At 37.2% G+C, this 23,289-nt stretch overlaps 1 protein-coding gene across 1 annotated transcript in view; it reads right to left on the reverse strand.

The window, feature by feature from the left end:
• The window catches only part of CAP (Cbl-associated protein), an 822,384-nt gene that overhangs the window by 193,445 nt on the left and 605,650 nt on the right, over positions 1-23,289 (reverse strand). The window contains exons 14-16 of the mRNA XM_068228905.1: positions 21,635-21,752; positions 17,246-17,278; positions 6,075-6,140 (exon numbers count right to left, since the gene is read on the reverse strand). Of these exons, the coding sequence (XP_068085006.1) occupies positions 6,075-6,140; positions 17,246-17,278; positions 21,635-21,752 (217 nt within the window). The remainder of the gene's footprint in view (positions 1-6,074; positions 6,141-17,245; positions 17,279-21,634; positions 21,753-23,289) is intronic.

The following is a 23,289-nucleotide window of genomic DNA, read 5'->3' on the forward strand; positions in this document are numbered from 1 at the left end:
GCATGTGCTTTCTATCTTCCTCACACCCCTGACACCTGCTTCAAGGATAACGGCAGCAAATGGGAAATCTAGCAACTTACTCTTAAGAGATTCTTAGAACCTAGGCCTAAATCGCCCCTGCATTCCTACTGGTTGTCACGGCAACGGGCGTAGTTTCTGGCTGTTTCACAAGTACCGCATGGCCAAGCCAGTATTGAGTTTATTTTCCCGCTTCAATCCCCTTCATGCTATAGGTAATGAAGAAAAGAAACACAGGTTCGAAGTTGGTAGAAATTAGTGCATGGAAATGTATCCGGGGTATTACGTGGGAGAGATAAAGGTGCAGTAGCAACGCTAGCACATCTAAACGTAAACAGTTTCTTTCCCCGCGAGAATTTTATTTGATGTCTCCTCATCCTTGTGCTACGTTCTAATAATGCGATGTAATAATTACGAGTGACACGATAATACAATGTTTAGCTCGTATAAAGGTAAAATTAAAAATAACTTTCAATTTTATGCCAACACGTGGTATTGCAATGCCTGTGTGTGCCTCCCTCAACACCCAGTTGGCTATCAACATTCGTTCAACTTCGTAAACGATCGGGATCTTTCGGTCGGCTGTTTGGCGGCATGTGTATCAGCTGGCTGCTGGCAAATCGGCTGTTTCCTGCATAGAGTCGCGAAGTTGTTTTTATTCACCTCACTAATAATAGACACGGAAAATCTTATCAGTTTACTTCAAAAACGTAATTTCCTCTACGGCAAGGCCCACAAGTATTATTGCAACAACGTAAGACAGAATGCCTGGAAGGAAATAAGCAAGGGAATGAAAAATCAGACAAGTTAGAATATTCAGTTTTGTGGTAGGTTAACAGTAATGTTGTGGGCAAATGCACTTTACGGTTTTTAATTAATGTTTAGGCCACCTCGATTAATGACTTCACCCTGTCGCGGCCCGCAAATTACTGCATTAAAGTTTTATCAAATCGTTCATTGCGTACTTTGTTTCTTACGTAGAATCCCGTTCGATTTTATTCCGCTAGATGGAACGGTGAGTGGAAATTTTGACTGATGGGTTCGATTCGATTCCACAAGTCGAGAGTGATCATCTGCTGTCCGTGTTGTCATAGCGTGACGTCATATGGCCGTGGCAGGCCCGCACATGTTCCGTGACACCAGACAGACACACCGCGAGCGCGCGCACGGTCTAACACAGGGTGCAACTTGCGCGGAGACTGGAGGGTTCTAACCACGGGCTGCTTTGAGCGGACGTTTTCTATCTCAAGGGGCTCTAAAATCTGAACTGTTTAAGCGGGAAATATATTTACAACAGAACACTTTAAACGGGAAAAATATACATATGTCTTAATGCAACTGATCAAGGGACCAAGAATATCACACTTCTTAGGCGGGAAAACTTCTTATGCGGGAACTTCTTAACCGAGTTTCACTGTATATATAATTTTTGTGAACTTTTCAAACTGAAATGTTCATTTACTTTTAAAAAACAAAATAGGCATGAAATTAGAAACGCCTGCAGGCATTAAATAACCAAGTTCTTAGAAATCTCTAAAATAAATTACGAGGTCCAGGACCTCACCGTTATTGAGAGAAAAGGTACATCAATATGACCTAAATTCAAATTTGAAAAAATATATTTTTCAAAAAATTTTAATCTAAATTACCTGATTCATATTTATAACTAATAACAATGTATTTTACATCAATGTGCAAAGTTTCATGATTCTAACTCAAATAGTGTCAGGGTTATAGAGAATTTAGGAAATCAATGAATTTTCGTGCATGTCTCTCCTTAATAAGCATTATGGAAGAATGATACTTAAAATTTACAATTGTTACTTTCTACTGTTTCTCATGTAGTAGTCTTGCAGAAAGAGATATCAGATGACTGTGAAAGTGTGGTTTTGCACTTTGAGCTATGTAAAACTACCAATAGATTGAATATTCCAAGTCTTCTAAATTCCTGTCAGTTGAATGTTCAGAGATGTGATATCAGAAACAACTGGAAAAGCACGATCTCTTATTTAGACAAATGGTAGTTGTCTAAACAATGAACTTGTGAATGTTTACGCAAATCAAAGTCTTATGAAAACTGATATTTCAATGGTGACAATCATAGGAGAACTAAAAAAAAAATGAATGTAACTTAAGAGTGCTAATACCATATGTTGATGCTACCTTTTATATTTACATTTTTGCTACTTTCCAAAAGTCTACTAAAATGACAGTTTTATTTCACTGTAACAATAATAAACTGAAGATCTTAAAAAAATACATCCCAATTCTATGATTTAAAAATTGAACATTTGCAACATTAAGATGAAAGATATGTGAATGAAGTTCCACATTTAATAAACATCTTTTTCAATAAAACAAGGAAACAATACCTTTAATTACTTTGGTCTTTCAGATAACGGTTCCCTCCAGACAACATCTTACAAAGATGAGCCATTCTAACTGATGAATTCACTGATATATTAGGGCAAAATACATTTTACATTGAGGAGCCTGTACTGTTTAATTTTGATTTTATCATTTGATAAGACATGAATGTTGGTCTCCCCATAGGAACTTAATTTGTTATTATAATGGATTATTATCCACCCTAATTCAGAGATAATGGAGCAGAATGCAGAGTGATGCAATGCGTGCAGAACAAATGCTGACTTGGAGAATTCGTAATGTCAAACTACATATTATGTTTAGTATGGACCTAGAAGCTATCCACAAATTATTGTCGTCAAAATTGGAGGTAGGAACAAAAAATGTCAAAGAACGGATTCACTCCAATTTTCATACCGGTACTTCCCCTAAAATTCCGTGTCATACTAAGAATAAAGAAAGAATTTGGTTCAGAAAAGAAATCTACCATATAACTGAGTGATTTCATTGCTAGTTTATCAACAAAGGTTGCCATGGTTTACAACCTTATTTTCAAAATGAAAAGTCAGGTCACAAAGGTTTGGATTCAACACAAAACTGTAGGCTCTATGGTTCATGATTTAAAATCAATATTATGAGAAAAACTCCAAGCTTGTTACAATATTTTCAAAAATAGTTTTAGTTAGAGAATATAAGTTTCTGAGAAAGAAATGTATTGATGACCACTGTTATGTTTTTAACCATCTGAAGATTTCCAAACCAAGTTTGTTTGATAAGATACTAGTGAGGCCTATTCAGAGTATGAGGAGCATGTGTATTTCTGAAATGCATGTTCAAAATGATGAAAATTCAGGTAGAAATGGTTGAAATCAAAAGTCAGAAGAATCATGTTTCCATGGAGTAGTGATTGATTGACATGGATTAGCCTTGGAAGGTGAGAATAAAAGTTGATTCAGCTAGCTAAAAAGTACGTTCATTAGATGTTTAGTCATAATAGTAAATTAAATACAATCACTTTCAACTGCTCGGTGCTCATCTGCTCCTGAGACAGGAACCTGAGGATGGCTGCACAGATAATAGTTGAGAGTACCCCAATGAGGTTAGCTCATTTACTATTATAAAAGTAGTGAAAGCCAGTTTAATTCTATAACTTGTTAATTTCATTAAATACTTTACGTCAACATTGAAGATTTATTAATTTACTCATTCAATAGAAATTATAATAGATTTTGCAAAATATATTTAATTAAATAAACAGTTATTTCTGGGGTCACTGGAGCCTCCCAGGTTCATTTTGAGTTTTGACAGAGGTTTAAGACCAGATGTCATCCTAACCTTGACTCTTGAGTGTTTTTATAGGTGAATATCCTACCTCCCACACTTAGCTGGATTCAAACCCCAGTTGTCAGGGTGGTAAGCCGGCAGCTATGTCACATCCCCTCAAAAGAAACGATTTCATTAAACAATGCTAGACTGACCTATATCGTTTAAAACTTTATTAAAGACATGATCTCTTTTGCCAAGTAGAAGAGGCTAGCTGCAGGAAATCTTCATGTTTCGTGAAGACTTTGCTCCACATCCTCAAAAGAGAAACATGTCCAACCACGACTGTGACTTGTCCAACCATGACTATGACTGTTCTAACAAAGCCAAAAGGTTTAAATCAACTCCACTGTTGCTCTATTGATGAAACTGCACTAGACAGCCAGATCAACACACTGCAGCACCCAGGCTGTTGGCAGCAAAGGGTGGACGACAAGTGACTATACTCCCACCAAAACCGAACTTTCTTTTGCATTAAAACATATCCAGCCACAGGAAGGACTTTCTCTTGAAGTCGCCTCTTCTACTCTAGCCATAGAGGGCTGCTCTGTCTTCATGATGCATACAAACAAAGATCTGCTATCTTGATTCTTGAGTTCACAATTTTGAATTGCCATAATTACAACGTTAATTAACAGTCACATTTTTTATTCCTAAGAAGTTACAAGTTTTAGGAATACGTATACAAATGTACCTGAGTGCTTTCAAATATTAACTGTCAAACAAGACCAACACAACCATTATTTTACCCACTATGATGTTTTAATGACACAACACAAATGTCAATCACACTCAAGTGCTCATTTTATATAAATAAGTGTGTTCTTGTAATAGTTCTTTTAATGTTATAAGCCACTTTATGTAACATTTTAAGTTTAGCCTTATGTCTAGTCTACCACTTTAATTTTAATGTTAAGGACAATTAACAGTTCAATGGTAACTTCTCTTTCTTTCTTTCTTTCTTTCTTTCTTTCTTTCTTTCTTTCTTTCTTTCTTTCTTTCTTCCTTCCTTCCGTCTGTTAACATTCCAAATCTCTTCCTCTCTTTCCTTCTATTTTCCCCTCCATGATCTTCAGTGGTACACAATTCCTTCATAGTCTGTTTTATTATAGGTGAAATATGTCCCGTTATTTTAACATGTAACTTCAATTTTGATTTTTAATAAATCACAAAGTATATTGAAAATGTGGACTTATATGAGACAATTCTTTCATGAGCTTATATGTAGTTCAATACAGACCTCAATTTGAAATTTATAACTTGTAACAAAATCATACTCTCATTTGTCTACCAGATACCTAATTTCTTCTTCAATTCTGTCCTCAGACAGGTGTCAATTGAACACTCCAGTTTTCTTGATCCTGAGCATCTTCCTTCATTCAATGGTAACTTCTTTCTTTCTTTCTTTCTTTCTTTCTTTCTTTCATCTGTTAACATTCCAAATCTCTTCCTCTCTTTCCTTCTATTTTCCCCTCCATGATCTTCAGTGGTACACAATTCCTTCATAGCATGTGACCCATCCAAAATATTTTCTTCCTCTTTATCATCCTCATCAGATTCCTCTCTTTCTCTACTCTCCTCAGTAGTTCCTCATTCTTTCTGCCTATGTCACATTTTCCACAACCACATCTCAGTATGTACTATTATATTCAGAAAAGAAATTAATGTCACCATTTTTGCTCCATGTTCTTACATTTTCTTGTCCATGAGTTACAAAATAGACAATAATGGCAATTAGCAACGGGACACAGTTGTCGGCTTTCCACCCTGATAGCTGAGGTTCAAATCCAGATGATTACAGGAGAAGAATTTTCACCTGAAAAAAAATCATGTATCAGGAATGGCATCTATCTACCTTAGGTCAAAACTGAAAATGAACCGAGAGGGCTCTGGTGACACCTGACTTTCATAAAATAGTGTCAATTTTCTAATTCATGGATTAGAAAACGTCGGACATGGAGCAAAAATGGCAACATGAATCCAGTTGGAATACAGCATATAATGAACTACCTGGTGATAAATAAAGGTATTATTTCATTGGTCAATTGATTTTAAACCTTTTCTTGTTAGAACAGTTACAATTGTGGTGAGTCAAATTTCTCCTACAGGGACGCGGTGCAAAGTTTTCACAGAATGTAAAGTATCCCTAAGGTTAACTTTTTTCACACAGCAAATATTTAAAAAAATAGAGGATAGAGCATGTATTTACAATAGTACATTTCTTATACCTAAACTTCGGATGAGAATCAGAAAGGGTGGCTATAATGAAGCATCCATGCTATGGTAAAACTTCAAAAAAATAGGTGCTGTAGCAGAGAAAAAAATGTTCAAAGGAGCAGACCAAAATAAGAGTGCTAGGTCCTTACTCTCTGGTAGACGGCATCTGCAAGTAAGGAGCGGTAATTGGGAGGCGAAGCATGAGTGTCCAACCACTAAACAACCCACAGAAAACAAAAACACAAAAATTGTCAGTTGAAACAGTTCCCCGCTACAGTAGAAAGATGAACAGTAATAGGCAGAGATGGTGAGTGCACTTCAACAGAAAGGTAACTGAAAACTAATTTTCATTCCGTTATAACACTTTTTTTTAGTTACAATGTAGAAAAAGCTCATTAGCTCTCTATTTGTAACACCCCGAGTACAAGCTGGGTTTTTAACAATTACAACTAGCATACAATAATTATTGTATGATCAAAAGTTTGAGGCTGAAATAGATGGATAAGAGAAAGATAGATTGCTAAAAGTCAAGAATACAAGAAGCCTATGACCTATGTCGTCAATTTTATTAATGAAGAGGAAAGAATCAAGTCCGAAGTATTATGAACCATGCTGGAGAAACAGATACGCTATGCATGGCGAGAACGCAAAATATTGTCGTTCTATTTGCTGTTATGCACAGCCTTGTTCATTTTCACTGCAAAAGTAATGGATTGACAATCCATTCTGCAAGTATATTCTGTGTTCTGATGCCTCAGGTTAAGAATCTAAAAATTTTAATGTGGAGTACTGCATTTTATGTTTGTATTGGCCAGTCATCAAGTCATGATCTGAACACACGTAGTACCTCGATGGGACCTGTTCTGGTACGGCAAATTAAGATTGATATTTCTTCTACTAAGAACGTTTCTCTTGTAAGCATATATACCAGTCAGAATTTGGTTGTCTTTGATATTCCAAGGGCTCTTTTGAGAAATCTGGTTACCGGGCGAGTTGGCCGTGCGCGTAGAGGCGCGTGGCTGTGAGCTTGCATCCGGGAGATAGTAGGTTCGAATCCCACTATCGGCAGCCCTGAAGATGGTTTTCCGTGGTTTCCCATTTTCACACCAGGCAAATGCTGGGGCTGTACCTTAATTAAGGCCACGGCCGCTTCCTTCCAACTCCTAGGCCTTTCCTATCCCATCGTCGCCATAAGACCTATCTGTGTCGGTGCGACGTAAAGCCCCTAGCAAAAAAAAAAAAAAGAGAAATCTGGAAAACAATCCTCGTTATTAAAGTACTGAAACTAGCTTTTATTTAGTGTATGCAGTAGATGTTAGCGATTTGGTATGTAATGTTTTTAATACACTGGAGATAAGGTATCACTACAAGACTTTTGGTCATGATACTAATTTATTGCTTCTTAATTGAAGGGATCTAGAAATTCCAAGTTTATATTTATACTCAGTTTTAAAATACTACTATCAATGGCCAAAACTTCTTTAAAAGAGATGATACCTCATAAATTTGCTTTGGTTTTGTGGCAGGAGATATAAAGCATTACTTTTAAACTGAATAATGGTATTAACCTGCATGTACAGTAAGTTTCTCTCATTGGTTGGCTGGCAGGTGTGCCCAGTTTATCTGCCTCCCGTTGACTCATCACTGCCCGCTCTGCGGCATAGCAACAAGGACAGCGCTTCGCTCACTTTATCCGTGCATGATATGAGATGTTGTGTTTGAGTCATCAGTCCATAGACTGGTTTGATGCAGCCCTCCATGCCACCCTATCCTGTGCTAACCTTTTCATTTCTAAGTAACTATTGCATCCTACATCTGCTCTAATCTGTTTGTCATATTCAGACCTTGGTCTACCCCTACCGTTCTTGCCACCTACACTTCCTTCAAAAACCAACTGAACAAGTCCTGGGTGTCTTAAGATGTGTCCTATCATTCTATCTCGTCTTCTCGTCAAATTTAGCCAAATCGATCTCCTCTCACCAATTCGATTCAGTATCTCTTCATTCGTGATTCGATCTATCCATCTCACCTTCAGCATTCTTCTGTAACACTACATTTCAAAAGCTTCTATTCTCTTTCTTTCTGAGCTAGTTATCGTCCATGTTTCACTTCCATACAATGCCACGCTCCACACGAAAGTCTTCAAAAACATCTTTCTAATTCCGATATCAATGTTTGAAGTGAGCAAATTTCTTTTCTTAAGAAAGCTCTTCCTTGCTTGTGCTAGTCTGCATTTTATGTCCTCCTTACTTCTGCCATCGTTAGTTACTTTACTACCCAAGTAACAATATTCATCTACTTCCTTTAAGACTTTGTTTCCTAATCTAATATTTCCTACATCACCTGCCTTCGTTCGACTGCACTCCATTACTTTTGTTTTGGACTTATTTATTTTCATCTTGTACTCCTTACCCAAGACTTCATCCATACCATTCAGCAACTTCTCGAGATCTTCTGCAGTCTCAGATAAAATAACAATATCATCGGCAAATCTCAAGGTTTTGATTTCCTCTCCTTGGACTGTGATTCCCTTTCCAAATTTCTCTTTGATTTCCTTTACTGCCTGTTCTATGTAAACATTGAAAAGGAGAGGGGACAAACTGCAGCCTTGCCTCACTCCTTTCTGGATTGCTGCTTCTTTTTCAAAGCCCTCGATTCTTATTACTGCAGACTGATTTTTATACAGGTTGTATATAATTCTTCGTTCTCGGTATCTGATCCCTATCATCCTCAGAATTATAAATAGCTTGTTCCAAACAACACTATCGAATGCCTTTTCTAGATCTACGAATGCCATGTACGTGGACTTGTCCTTCTTGATTCGATCCTCTAAGATCAGACGTAAAGTCAGGATTGCTTCACGTGTTCCTACATTTCTCCTGAAGCCAAACTGATCTTCTCCCAACTCAGCTTCAACTTGTTTTTCCATTCTTCTGTAAATAATACGTGTTAAAATTTTGCAGGCATGAGATACTAAACTAATGGTGTGGTAGTTTTCACACCTGTCAGCACTGGCTTTCTTGGGAGTAGGTATAACAACATTCTGCCGAAAATCGGATGGGACTTCTGCTGTCTCATACATCCTGCACACTAAATGAAATAACCTTACCATGCTGGTTTCTCCTAAGGCAGTCAGTAGTTCAGAGGGAATATCATTAATTCCAGGTGCCTTGTTCCTATTTAGGTCACTCACAGCTCTGTCAAACTCTGACCTCCCATTTCATCAGCATCAACAGCCTCTTCATGTTCCAGAACCAAATTATCTACATCGTTACCTTGATACAACTGTTGGATATGCTCCTGCCATCTTTCTGCTTTGTCTTCTTTCCCTAGAAGTGGCTTTCCATCTGAGCTCTTAATATTCATGCACCTAGATTTCCTTTCTCCAAAGGTTTCCTTGATTTTCCTGTATGCAGCATCTACCTTTTCCAAGACCATACAGTCTTCGACATACTTGCACTTCTCCTTCAGCCATTCTTCCTTAGCTACCTTGCACTTTCTATCCACTTGATTCTTTAATCGCCTGTATTCTTTTCTCCCCTCTTCATTTCTAGCATTCTTGTATTTTCGTCGTTCATCAATCAGGTCTAGTATCTCCTGAGTTATCCACTGATTCTTAGTTGATCTTTTCTTCCTTCCTAACATTTCTTCAGCCGCCCTACTGACTTCATTTTTCATGACTCTCCACTCTTCCTCTATTGTGTTTCCTTCAGCCTTTTCATTTAGTCCTTGTGCAACATGTTCCTTGAAACAATCTCTCACACTCTTTTCTTTCAACTTGTCTAGATCCCATCTTTTTGCATTCTTTCCTTTCTTCAATTTCTTCAACTTCAGATGGCATTTCATGACCAACAAGTTGTGGTCAGAGTCCACGTCTGCTCCTGGGAAAGTTTTGCAATCCAACACCTGGTTTCTGAATCTCTGCCTAATCATAATGAAGTCTATTTGATACCTTCCAGTGTCTCCAGGTCTCGTCCACGTATACAGCCGTCGTTTGTGGTGTTTGAACCAAGTATTGGCAAGGACTAAATTATGATCAGTGCAGAATTCAACCAGCCGACTTCCTCTTTCGTTCCTTTGTCCCAATCCGAATTCTCCTACTGTACTACCTTCTCTTCCTTGGCCTACCACTGCATTCCAGTCTCCCATCACAATTAGATTCTCATCACCTTTTACATATTGAATTAAATCTTCTATCTCCTCATATATTCTTTCGATTTCTTCATCATCCGCTGAACTAGTAGGCATATAGACCTGCACTATTGTGGTGGGCATTGGTTTGGTGTCTATCTTGACAACAATAATTCTTTCACTATGCTGGTCGTAGTAGCTTATTCGCTGCCCTATTTTCTTATTCATTATTAAACCAACTCCTGCATTTCCCCTGTTTGATTTTGTGTTGATAATTCGGTAGTCGCCTGACCAAAAATCCTGTTCTTCCTGCCAACGTACTTCACTTATACCAACTACATCTAACTTTAGTCTATCCATCTCCCTTTTCAGATTCTCTAACCTACCACAACGATTCAAACTTCTAACATTCCACGCTCCGACTCGCAGAATGTCAGTATCCTTCTTCCTGATGATCGCCCCCTCTCGTGTAGTCCCCACCCGGAGATCCGAATGGGGGACTAGTTTACCTCCGGAATATTTTACCCGGGAGGAAGCCATCATCAGTATATCATTCATACAGAGAGAGCTGCATGTCCTCGGGAGGTAGTTACGGCTGTAGTTTCCCGTTGCTTTCAGCCGTGTAGCAGTATCAACACAGCTAAGCCATGTTGAGTATTGTTACAAGGCCGTATCAGTCAATCATCTAGACTGCCGCCCTTGCAACTACCGAAAGGCTGCTACCCCCCTTTCGATGAAGCATTCGTTAGTCTGGTCTCTCAACAGATACCCATCCGATATGGTTGCACCTGCGGCTCGGCTATCTGCATCATTGGGACATGCAAGCCTCCCCACCGCAGCAAGGTCACATGGTTCGCAGAGGAGGTGATATGAGATAACAATTGCAATTAAGAAAATAAGAATTAATAACATTAGTAATTAAGAATTAAGAAAATACTACAGTTATTGTGTACAGTTTCAATTTTAACATTTTTGTAGCCCACCATGCTGAGCTCTTCATAACACCAGCTTCTTGTCCAAGTTATCTTAGGGGTTTTTCAGGCGTATGTTCTAATCTTTCTGTGATTTCATTTACTTTTACTCATTAGGTACACGTTTTTTAACACTTTGCTTCTTTTCGAGTAAAGAACCAGTTCCTCTCAATTTGTTTGTGAGTTTCCATATGGTCTCTCTATGTGGAGGGTGTACACCTGGAAATTGTGTTACAAATTGCCTAACGACTTTCCTGCAAGACTCTGTTTTCACATAATTATCGTACATAAATACCCTTTTCTCTACCATGTACACACCAGGCTTGAATTGGCTATATAGAGTGTTATCAGTGATTTGCGAAAGAAAGAAAATCCCAGAAGATTGGAGTAAAGGAGTCATCATCCCACTGTTCAAAAAGGACAACCAACGGAAATGTGGAAATTACAGAGGTATCACGCAGTTGTCACACACACTGAAGCTGCTGGAAAAGATCATAGAAATGAGACTTAGGAAGATAGTGGAACTTTGCTTGAGGAAGAACAACACGGGTTCAGGAAAGGTCGAAGTACTGTGGATCTTATCTTTGCAGTAAAAATGCTGACAGAAAAGTACTGGGAATATGGAAGAAATCTTGTGATTGCATTTATGGACATTGAAAAAGCATATGATAGTGTTCCTCGAAACAAGATATGGGAATGTCTGGAAGACCTAAAGGGGCCAAAGTACTTAATTGAAAAAGTCAAGATGCTACACCAGAAGTGCTACAGCTGTGTCCAGATAGACAATGGACGATCAAAATGGTTTGAAACAAAGAGAAGTGTCCAGCAAGGAAGTGCCCTGTCACCACTCCTGTTTGTAACAGTAATGGACAAGGTCATAAAATATATCAAGAAAATGGACAGTGAACCAAACGCCCTGGTATTTTCTGATGATGTGCTTTTATGGAGAGAGACAGAAGCTGAAGTTCAGAAGAAACTTAACGAATGGAACAATACATTCATAAATTTTAGACTGAAGATGAGCAAAACAAAGGCAGTGTAAATGACCATCAACAGGGAAGGAACAAGCTCAAATATATTTCTGGAAGGAGCAAAAATTGAATCAGCTTCCCACTTCAAGTACCTCGGAAGCAGCACCATCTCAAAAGACAACACTGTTAGGCAGGAAATACTCAGCAGGACACAGAAAGCATCAAACTTCTACAGTCAAGTCAGAAATCTTCTCTGGGACTGCAAGATACCACAAAAAACGAAAACAATCATGAACCACACTTACTTCGTACCATTCCTCATGTACGGTTTAGAGACATGTACCCTACTAAACAAAGACCTCAGTAGAATCCAAGCAACTGAAATGAGATTCATTAGAACCATGAACCAAACTACCAGAAAGGACAAGATCAGAAATGAAGTGAATAGGAAAGTAGCTGGTATCGAGGTTCCTATTACCAGTATCATAAAGAAACACAGACTTTAGTGGTATGGGCACATAATGAGAATGAACAGGGAAAGACCTGCCAGAAAATATTTTGACCTTAATCTCATAGGAAGAAGACCACAGGGAAGATCAAGAAAATGCTGGATAGAGACTGTAAGATCAGATGTGGAGGAGGGAGGACACAAATGGGAGGATGTACTGGAACAGTAGGAGATGGCGAGCACTTGTACACCACACCCGGGAAACTGGAGTTGGCAATGATGATGATGATGATGATGTACACACGTGGAGGCATTATGAGAATAATACCCCAAAGTAACACTTCACAACTCCAGAACAGTTGAAGTGACAGATCAACACTTAATACACGTTCTAGGAATGGACCTGAACTGTGAAGTGTGGGCATTCTTGTGCTGTTGTGCTGTCACTGTACTGTGTAATGAGAAGTGATGAGTCAACGGAAGGCAGATAAGCTGGGCGCGCCTGCCGGCCAACCCATGAGAGAAACTCACTGTAGATAGCTATTCCTTTTCTGAGCTCTTATGGATACTATCTACATTCTTCTCCAGTTTCTTTCAGTGCCATTTCCTCACAGAACGTTGATTGTTATCATGAAGTAGTGATCTCTATTTTTGTACTTACTATGTCAGGTTTGCTATATTGTGAACATGGAACTACTTCGGAGGTTCCATGACCAGATTCATCTCCTCCACCCATGATGACATTTCCATTCTGTCTTACTTTCTATTATCAGTTGTATCAGACAGTATTTTAATCTGTGTTATATGGGTCTGCCTAGTCAATACTTATTTGTGATAACAAATCTTTATCTACATTTTATTTAGTTCAGTACATGTTTTGGGATTCTATTCTAATCCCTTCATCAGTCTTCTTACAAAATACTCTCAGTATATTAAAACATTTCATTCTATTGTTATTACATATTTCCTAAAATAATTGAAATACATAACCTTTAATATATTGGTTACCAGTACACTGTTAAAATATTATTATATTACATATGCTTGTCATTTGACACAACTGTCATGATATAAGATAAAAGTTCACTACCAGAACCTTACTTGTTCACTATTTTCAAAATGTTAAATAGTCTATCACTTCTCTATTGCACAGTCCCTTGTTTTGTTCTTTTATCAATACATTGAAATGTTCTTCTATTGTCTAAGGCGAATCTATATTATTTATATTTCCCATTGTTAGTCAGCCAGGCTTCCCACCAATCTGTATTGACTGCAAATATATAGAAGCTCAGGTGAACATCTATCGGCAGCAGCAAACGAGTGTGCGGAGCCTTGCTGCTAAGAGAGATTATTGTATTTTGTCAATATGGACCAACCGACCTACAAAAAAAAAAATGGTCAAGATTATAAATTCAGACAGTATTTGTCATCTTGAACAATATGTTCCTATGTTTTATAGAAGTTAGGACTTCACATGGCCTCACATGTTCTTCACTGGAATGAAAATTAGTTCTGAAGTCACAATCAACAATACAAGGAATGTTAACAAGAAAATGAAAGGAAAGTTAATAAATGAGAGTATATTGAGATCTTACAGAATGAACAAGCTAATTCCCCTGCCAACTGTAAGTTTGTGCAGTTAATGGTAACATATTACACATAAAAGATGATCAGGAGTACATGAATGCACAGTAAAGAGCTAGAGATTCTAAAGCAAAATCTTAATATACCAAATTTATAATTGATTTAAAAATTGCCATGAATGACATTATTATAATGTTCATTTAAAATATTTACAAAATATTTATCAGAATATATGACAAATTTTTAAATGAATGAACTCTCAAATTTATAGTCCAATGGACTGGAGTACAGAAAAGTAGGCAGGAGTTAGTTTAAATGGTAACTTATAAAAATAGTTTTAGTGAGATTTCTTATCAAAATATCCTGCATCTTGGCTGTTTTGGAAAAAATAATTAAATGCTTGAAAAGTGTAAAATCCACATTTCATGCCAAATTGCACTTTATTACATTTTTTTTTATAGAATCCTTATAGCTATGAAATGTGCTCCATATCACCTAGAGTGAGATAATATTATGATGATTTAAAGCAGAGGATAAGGAAGGATACTAGGATCTGTAAAAGATGGAAAGTTATCCATTTCTAGACTCTAGGAAAACCAATTTCTTTTCTTACAATGTGAATCTTGTGTGTGTGAAATGGAACAAGCCTCGTCAGCATAGCAAATTTCAAGGCAGGTTGTTTGAGCTAGCCTCTGGGTGACATTGGGAAATACTCATAGGTGGGAGGAAAGCTATTTATGAGAAATATGCTAGGTAGTTGATCATACCATATGACTTTCAGGCAAGGATGATTTCTATTCCTTCTCGTAGGGTTGCCATATATACTGGAAAACTAGAACTGGTAAGGGTCAGGATTACTTTAAAAAAAATTTAATTTTTAAAATATTGTAAGAACATTACAGATTTCAGTAATTCAAATTTCTATTGAACTAAGCCTGAATTTAGCTAGAGAACAGTAATGTTTCACTGATGATCAAATGAGCATGTGCACAAGCACACTGATATCAGAAATATTCTGTGACTCAAACATAAGTCAGAAAAGTGGTAACGTGAATTATTAAAGGGAGTTGAGTTTCATCTCTCTCTGGCCACAATGCAAATGTGGGGAGAGTGCTTTTGCTCATAAACACATAATGGACAGAAAAATGCAACTGACCTTCAATAAATATGTGAGGGGCTATATCGCAAATGCAATAAACATGTCAGCTGTTCAGTTTTCTTCAAAGCGATACGGGATAGAAACAGGTTGGTTTCTTTTGACTCTGTGAACCAATCATAAAAGTATGCTTGGTATTAATATGACAGTAAAACTTAATCAACTTCAAAGAGAATAGTAGTGTGTTCCTAATGTTTATTATTTCAGCAGTAAGTGTGGTTTTCATAAAAATTGTCATGAGTTTTCCTGCTTTTTTAAATTCAGTATATAGCTACATTATAATTATGTAAATATTTTTTTCTAAGAAAGAAAATGTGTTTTTTTTTTCTAAAGCTCTACTTGTGACCAAACTTTGAAGTAATGTTTACAGACTAAGCTAAAAATACTAAAACACACTGAGGACTCGTTCAAAGAGATGAAGGCAGGGTGGAGGGAGGGCTATTTAATCATTTACATCCTGGTTCAATATCTCTTATTATATACTTATTCATTTATTATTTCTCCTATACCGTACCATACAGATAGCTAAGTGATGGTTAACAGTTCACTAGAAAGTACATTTTGTTACTTTCCAGGAAATGGTCAGATTTTTACAAAGAATTCTATAGTCCATCCTATCACATAAGCAGTGATAAAACTTCCAATGTTCTCAATATTCTCTGCAAGAAAAGTATCTAGGTTTTTCTCTGATAACTCAGACCATTAGCCGAGTTCCTAGAATTTGCCGAGTATAATTTGATAATTGGAAAGGCCAAGGAAGACCCACATTACAATAGATGAACTTTGTTAATAAAATTATAAAATAAGATAATGAGATATGGACTGGATCACAGTAATGGATGATGGGTGGTTTAAAAAATGCAAACAGTGAAATTGAGAGAAGTCGGTTCATTCCATTTCAACTACATATGGGTCATTGGGAAGAAAATAATGATGATGGTGGTGATGATCATCTGTATAGTTTAGTCTACTACAACAATTAAGAAAAAATTAGCACTTACTGGTATATCAACTTTAGCTTGTAAAAGAACTCTTGTAGTCAAGTAACTTGAACTCAGCATTAATTATTAAGTTGCTTTATTGTTTAGTGGAAAATATTCTTTAATTAGGTGATTGTGCAAATCTCTATTAAGAGTAAATAAATATATACGGTACAGTACGGTATGTAAGAATTTGAAAATAAATGTGAACCAGTTACGGCCTTTCATATGTTTTTTTCTCAAAGGGCAAAAGTAATAATGTCCTGGCATATTAAATTATCAGCAACTATGCCATCTTTTGAGAGGAAGGTTGCACTGTAACTCACACTACAGAGGAATTCTCATGCGACAGCTTCCAATTTACCAGTACAAGCAGTGTAAAGTTGTAAAGAAGATATCATTCACTATCAGACATGCCTTCTTACTTTTCCAATTACTTGAACGTTTGGCTTTTGGAACAATTTTCCTGTAAGTTAACTGAGTCAAATTAAAGACAACTTCAAAATTACACAGACGAAAAGGCTAATAAGTTTTGTATCTTCAAGGCATTACAATTTAAGCAATGAAGTTCAAAACACCAGTTATACTGATCACAGAATGTTTGAAGCAAATAGGTGAAAATGTATTTCCTTTTAATTGCCTCTTTATTTTAGCTTTGTTACATACTGCAGTGTCAATACGTTAAATAAATTGCGAGTTCTTAGCTTGTTATGCAACTCTTTGCATTTTAAGCCAGGCTCTTTGTTGATTCTGTCCAATTCACATGTATTACTTCATGCATTTTCAACAATATTGATTTTCCCAATTTACATGCTAGACTCCCACCCAGCGATGACAAGCATCTACTGTTAGTAGGCTGATATGTCGGTTAGTCTAGCAAATGAGACACATTAACCAGTTTCCTGTGAATGAATTCTCCCAAGGAAACCTATCACTAATATCAAGGAAACTCTAGTATGATGTTAATATTTACCAATGCAATGTTTACCAAAATAGCCAAGATGAATTAAAAGTTAACAATAAATTACAAAGTATTTTATTTTGTTAGTAGTTATTATTATAGAACAAATCTTTCGTACCCCATCAAATATTTCCAGAACTTCGTCCCACCACTGAAATGAAGGAAACAACTATCAACAACACAGCACATGTACAAATAATGAATACTAACATATAAACACTTTTGGAGAGGGAAAACTGGGAGCAGCAAAACTGATGAGAAGCAATTTCTCAATCCAGTAGCATACTTGGTGAAGTTCATCCACGAGACCACATTACGAATGGAGGTGGGAGAATTATGTCCCACACAGTATGTTTAAAGAGTAGAAGGTTAACAATAAATTTAATTTACATTTAAACAACAAGTTTGAAAATCAAATTGGATTAATTTTTTAAAAATTTGCTCTATGTCACACTGACACAGACAGGTCTTATCGTGATGATGGAATAGGAAAGGGCTAGGATGGAGAAAGAAGTGGCTGTGGCCTTAATTAAGGTACAGCCCCAGCATCTGCCTGGTGTGAAAATGGGATACCATGGAAAACCATCTTCAGGCTGCTGAATGCAGTAGTAAAATTTGTTAAAATGGTAAGAAGTGTTCTATTCCAATTGAAAACTGTGAGGATTTAATGCAGGAGAGCAAAAGTGATATAGTATAGGTCAATATTTAAATATATTATTTACAATAAACTTAAACTGCAATCTATTAGAAGATTATTATTAGGAAGTCATCACATTTCCAAGAATTTAAAATTGTAAAAGCAATTATCAATGCTAAAAACTGCACAAAATAGTACATGGCAACTGCATGGTTCAAAATATTATTTATTATCATTGTTTCTTGTTTTTAGATCAGTTGTGTATTGCAGAAGTTAATAATAATGATTTGCAGCTTACTTTCTTGGGACAGCTTATGAGATCTTGAGAGTTTGCTTCCCTGCCCTTATGTCTATTGATATTGTTTAGCATCTTCTGATCTTTTTCATCTAATCCTTTCTTAATAATAATAATAATAATTTCATCTATTATGAATTTTTTAATTTATCACATCATAATGCAAGTCATTTTCCCTAGTCACTGCCAAAAGCTTTTGAATTCAATATTATTATTATTACAAACTATTGATTCAGACAGATAGATTCAAACTTGGTGTTCAATTGTAAACTGATTTTGGATCATAGTTTTGAGGCAAGAGACTTAAGTAGAAAGTTTCTAACAAGTTGAAAGCATATTTTCTGTAGAGGATGACACTTTCAATTGGTTAGGCCCTATACTGTAGGTTTCCTAAGTCAGGTAAGCCCAATAAAATTGAATTACATGCTACCTGGGGTTGGATTTGGATTTCCTTACAAATAGAGGCACCTGTGAGTAAACAATTTAAGGTTATTACCAGTAAGTAATGAACGTAGGTTTTCGTGGCTCATTTGTGCAATTTGGCTGAAAGCTCGACTTCATTAAATAAACATAGTGGCTTTAATCCAGTAATCATTTTTTATTTATGGTAATTTAAGGTTATCCCTAGGTACTGAAGATGTATGAGCGATTGCTTCTCATCTGTTGAATTTGTAGAACACAGACACCAAATTCAGTGAAACACATATATCAAAAAGCCACCCAGCACAATAACCACTAGAGGACTTTCAGAAAGAGAGGAGGTCTCTAAATTAAAACAAATTATCCAAACAGCTAAATGCTACACCATACCAAATGCGCAAGAAGCAGATGATCTTTACATAGTACTATTTTTCCATAGTAGTAGATATTTTAAGCACAAGCTAAATGCACTAAATTCAACCACAGTTGTTAAGATAGCCAATCGAAAATTACCCTTTTCATTTAAAAACAAAGTATTGAAGTTTGCTGATAAAGAACATTTGAGTTGTCAACTTCCAAACAGTCCTCAAATGCAAAACTTTCCTTTGAATAAATTCTATGGAATAATTTTCCTGTATTTAATGATGGAGAAAATAATGATAATTTTAGAACTTTCCATATTCATATGTTCTATTCCCTTTCTTTGCAGTGGACTCATCAGAAATTGTGGGATGAAAGAAGCCCAGATATGTTTTACATGTTTGTCAACTAAATAATTCTTTACACCTGTCTCTTATTACAGACCAGAGTAAAATGCAGCTTCCACTGAAGTCTCAATCTCATTTATGGCTGCTGAGGTATGGGTGGTGTTGAGTAACGACATTTGGAGCATGACCGCTGTGTCTGGATGGTATTAAAAGTGCTCCTCATAGAGCCAGTAACCCTGCATGAGTTCCTTCTTTCTGGTCAATCATTTGCCACTGATCTGCATTTAGGCAAGTCGCCCAGCTGGCAGATTCCCAACGTGTTGTTTACCTATTCTTTTCTTAAATAATGTTGAACATCTCCCTTGGTAAATCATTCCAATCCCTATAACTCCTCTTCCTATAAATGAATATTTGACCAAATTTGTCCTCTTGAATTCTAACTTTGTATTCATATTGTGAGGAAAGCAATGGCAAACTATCTCACTCCTCATGTCTTGTATGCCTTATTATATGAAAACTGAAAAGGTCCAAAGGAAAGCAGCACAATTTATTCCGGACGATTTCCGACAAAGGAGTAGTGTTACAAAAATGTTGTTAACTTTGGGCTGGGAAGACTAGGGAGTAAGGATACGAGCTGCTTGACTAAGTGGTATGCTTCAAGCTGTCGGTGGAGAGATGGCGTGAAATGACATAAGTAGATAACGTTGTGAGATGGACAGTAGGCAATGGTAGGATGATAAATGGGGTTAAAAGTCTGGTTGTGAGTTTCACAAATAGGAAAAGTCCTCTCAGTTTTAATTACTGCGTTGATGGGGTGAAAGTTCCTTTTGGGGATCATTGTAAGTACCTAGGTGTTAATATAAGGAAAGATCTTCATTGGGGTAATCACATAGATATGATTGTAAATAAAGGGTACAGATCTCTGCACATGGTTATGAGGGTATTTAGGGGTTGTAGTAAGAATGTAAAGGAGAGGGCATATAAGTCTCTGGTAAGACCCCAACTAAGGTATGGTTCCAGTGTGTGGGACCCTCACCAGGATTACTTAATTTAAGAACTGGAAAAACTCCAAAGAAAAGCAGCTTGATTTGTTCTAAGCGATTTCCGACAAAAGAGCAGCATTACAACAATGTTGTAAAATTTGGGCTGGGATGACTTGGGAGAGGAGACGAGCTGTTCAAATAAGTGGTATGTCAGATGATAAAGATGCTGATTCCCATAGGGAACCTGAAATATTTGTTCCGAATGAGTAAATTTATAATACCAACTATATTGGTATTAAGTGGTATGTTCCGAGCTGTCTTTAAAAGTAGGAAAGATCACAGTATGAAGATAAAGCTGGAATTCAAGAGGACAAATTGGGGCAAATATTTGTTTTTAGGATGGGGAGTTAGAAATTGGAATAACTTACCAAGGGAGATGTTGAATAAATATCCAATTTCTTTGCAATCATTTAAGAAAAGTTTAGGAAAACAATATACAGGGAAACTACCACCTGGGCAACAGCCCTAAATGCAGATCATCGATTAACTGATTGATTAACAATGGTTGTATAACTGCAGAATATTTGATGGTGCTAGTTTGAGGTTAAAACCAACCTCTGGGCTGAGGACATAACAGACTGATTGTACAGGGTTTGGAAAGAAACTTTTCCATTTGATAAACTTCACTGTAATTCCATATTACCATTATCTACATCAATTGAAGAAACTTTGTTTCATAAATTAAAGGAGTGTTAGATGGTAAAAATACAAGTATTGTGAATGTAGAAAGTGTAGGTCCGCAGCGATGAGTTTCGATTGCTTACATCTGAGACACTTCAGCATCAATGAGCCACACTGCTTTTGCTAAGGCGCTGTCTGCACGGCTTTCCTTCTGTCCTTCCGCCTGTCTGGATAGTTCAGGCTGCACGTCGTGCCCAAGAAGAGCTGGGAGTTTCCTGAAGAATACGCAAATCATTCTTGCGTCAACGTGAATTGTGCTGCCAAGATGGAAGGAGACATCTTGAACATCTGCTATGAGGTACTGTATGCTTGTCTGTTTTCATCGTCTGCAGTTAAAACGTAAACAAAAAGTCAACAATGTAGCATGTTTACACTCGAGCACCTGGGAGGTTGGCAGCCGATCTCAAATCTTCAAGCGAGTGTAGTGCTGAAACTAATCACCGCAGACCTATGGTTCCTATGTTCAAAAAACTTGTATTTGTACCCTCTAACACTCCTTTAATTCATGAAATAAAGTTTTTCCTCATCTTGTAGAAGAACTGTACACTATATTAATTGCCAACAAACTTCAACATCTTGTTTGTTCTTTGATTAAAATTTGTGCAAATGTTAATTAGCTCATCTTATTATCAAAGACATAAATTGTTAGTAAAGAAGTTTTATGAACAAGTTATATACATCTCCTAGAACCTGTAAAGCTTTTTAGTTCAGTAGGTATGCACACCTGCTTGGCTTCCTTTTCTGAGATCGAAGAGTGTCCTGGCTCGTAGTCCTCTATCCTTCCTGGCTGGTTCTTATATACATCAGTAGCATACTTAAGTGAAGAAGGATGTGGCACATACCTAGAAAAACAAAGATATTATAAGTTGCACAGTAAAAATAACAATGAAGTATGGGTATTGTAAAAGTTTTCATTCTGTACTAGATAATCTTCGTCGTATTGTTTGACATGCCCAAACCAGCTAAGCTGTCTCTCTTCCAGTTTCTCAGCAATAGCGGTGATACTGAAAGATCCTCATATATACTCATCACGCACTTGGCCAGTCAGAATAATACAGCATTTGCATCTCTGATGCATGCATTTGCTGATCATGCCTCTCTAGTCTTTGAAGCCATACATAAGGGCAGATATAATGAACTCCTCTTTAACATGTTGACTGCCACCTGATTCATGTCATTCCCTCGCTATATACCGTTGATATGCATGTGCATCATTGTATATGATCCGGTTTTGCTTGTCTGTACTGGTTGGCACTGTGATTGAGGTTCAAGTTAAGTGTTCAGGTCATTGATTTGTGACCTGCTGCTTTCAAATGTGGTGTAATAGTGGATGAAAGTTGCTATGACAATTCCACTGGTCCTTCAAGTCCCATCACAAGAAGTAAAAGTGAAAGGCAAATCAGTGAGAAAATATAAATTGTGCCATTTATTTATTTTACGTGTCCAACATATCAATTTTTCATAGTTAAATACAGAAATCTTTGTAAGTACACAAACTACTCTTTTTTAATGTTTGTTCGTGGCGTCGACCTCTGTAGATCTTTTGCCACTACTTTCACCATATGATAGGAACGTGCATGTAAGTGTAATTGTGGAAGTGTAGAGTGTTGAATGTGAGGAAAGGAACATTAAAGGCAACACAAACACTCAGTCTCCAGGCCAGGGATATTAATCATTACAATTACAAACTACATTTCTAGATGGACCAACCAACCAACCAACCAACCAACCAACCAACCAACCAACCAACCAACCAACCAACCAACCAACCAACCAACCAACCAACCAACCAACCAACCAACCAACCAACCAACCAACCAACCAACCAACCAACCAACCAACCAACCAACCAACCAACCAACCAACCAACCAACCAACCAACCAACCAACCAACCAACCAACCAACCAACCAACCAACCAACCAACCAACCAACCAACCAACCAACCAACCAACCAACCAACCAACCAACCAACCAACCAACCAACCAACCAACCAACCAACCAACCAACCAACCAACCAACCAACCAACCAACCAACCAACCAACCAACCAACCAACCAACCAACCAACCAACCAACCAACCAACCAACCAACCAACCAACCAACCAACCAACCAACCAACCAACCAACCAACCAACCAACCAACCAACCAACCAACCAACCAACCAACCAACCAACCAACCAACCAACCAACCAACCAACCAACCAACCAACCAACCAACCAACCAACCAACCAACCAACCAACCAACCAACCAACCAACCAACCAACCAACCAACCAACCAACCAACCAACCAACCAACCAACCAACCAACCAACCAACCAACCAACCAACCAACCAACCAACCAACCAACCAACCAACCAACCAACCAACCAACC

This window comes from Anabrus simplex, chromosome 8 (assembly GCF_040414725.1).
Source record: "Anabrus simplex isolate iqAnaSimp1 chromosome 8, ASM4041472v1, whole genome shotgun sequence".
NCBI lineage: Eukaryota > Metazoa > Arthropoda > Insecta > Orthoptera > Tettigoniidae > Anabrus > Anabrus simplex.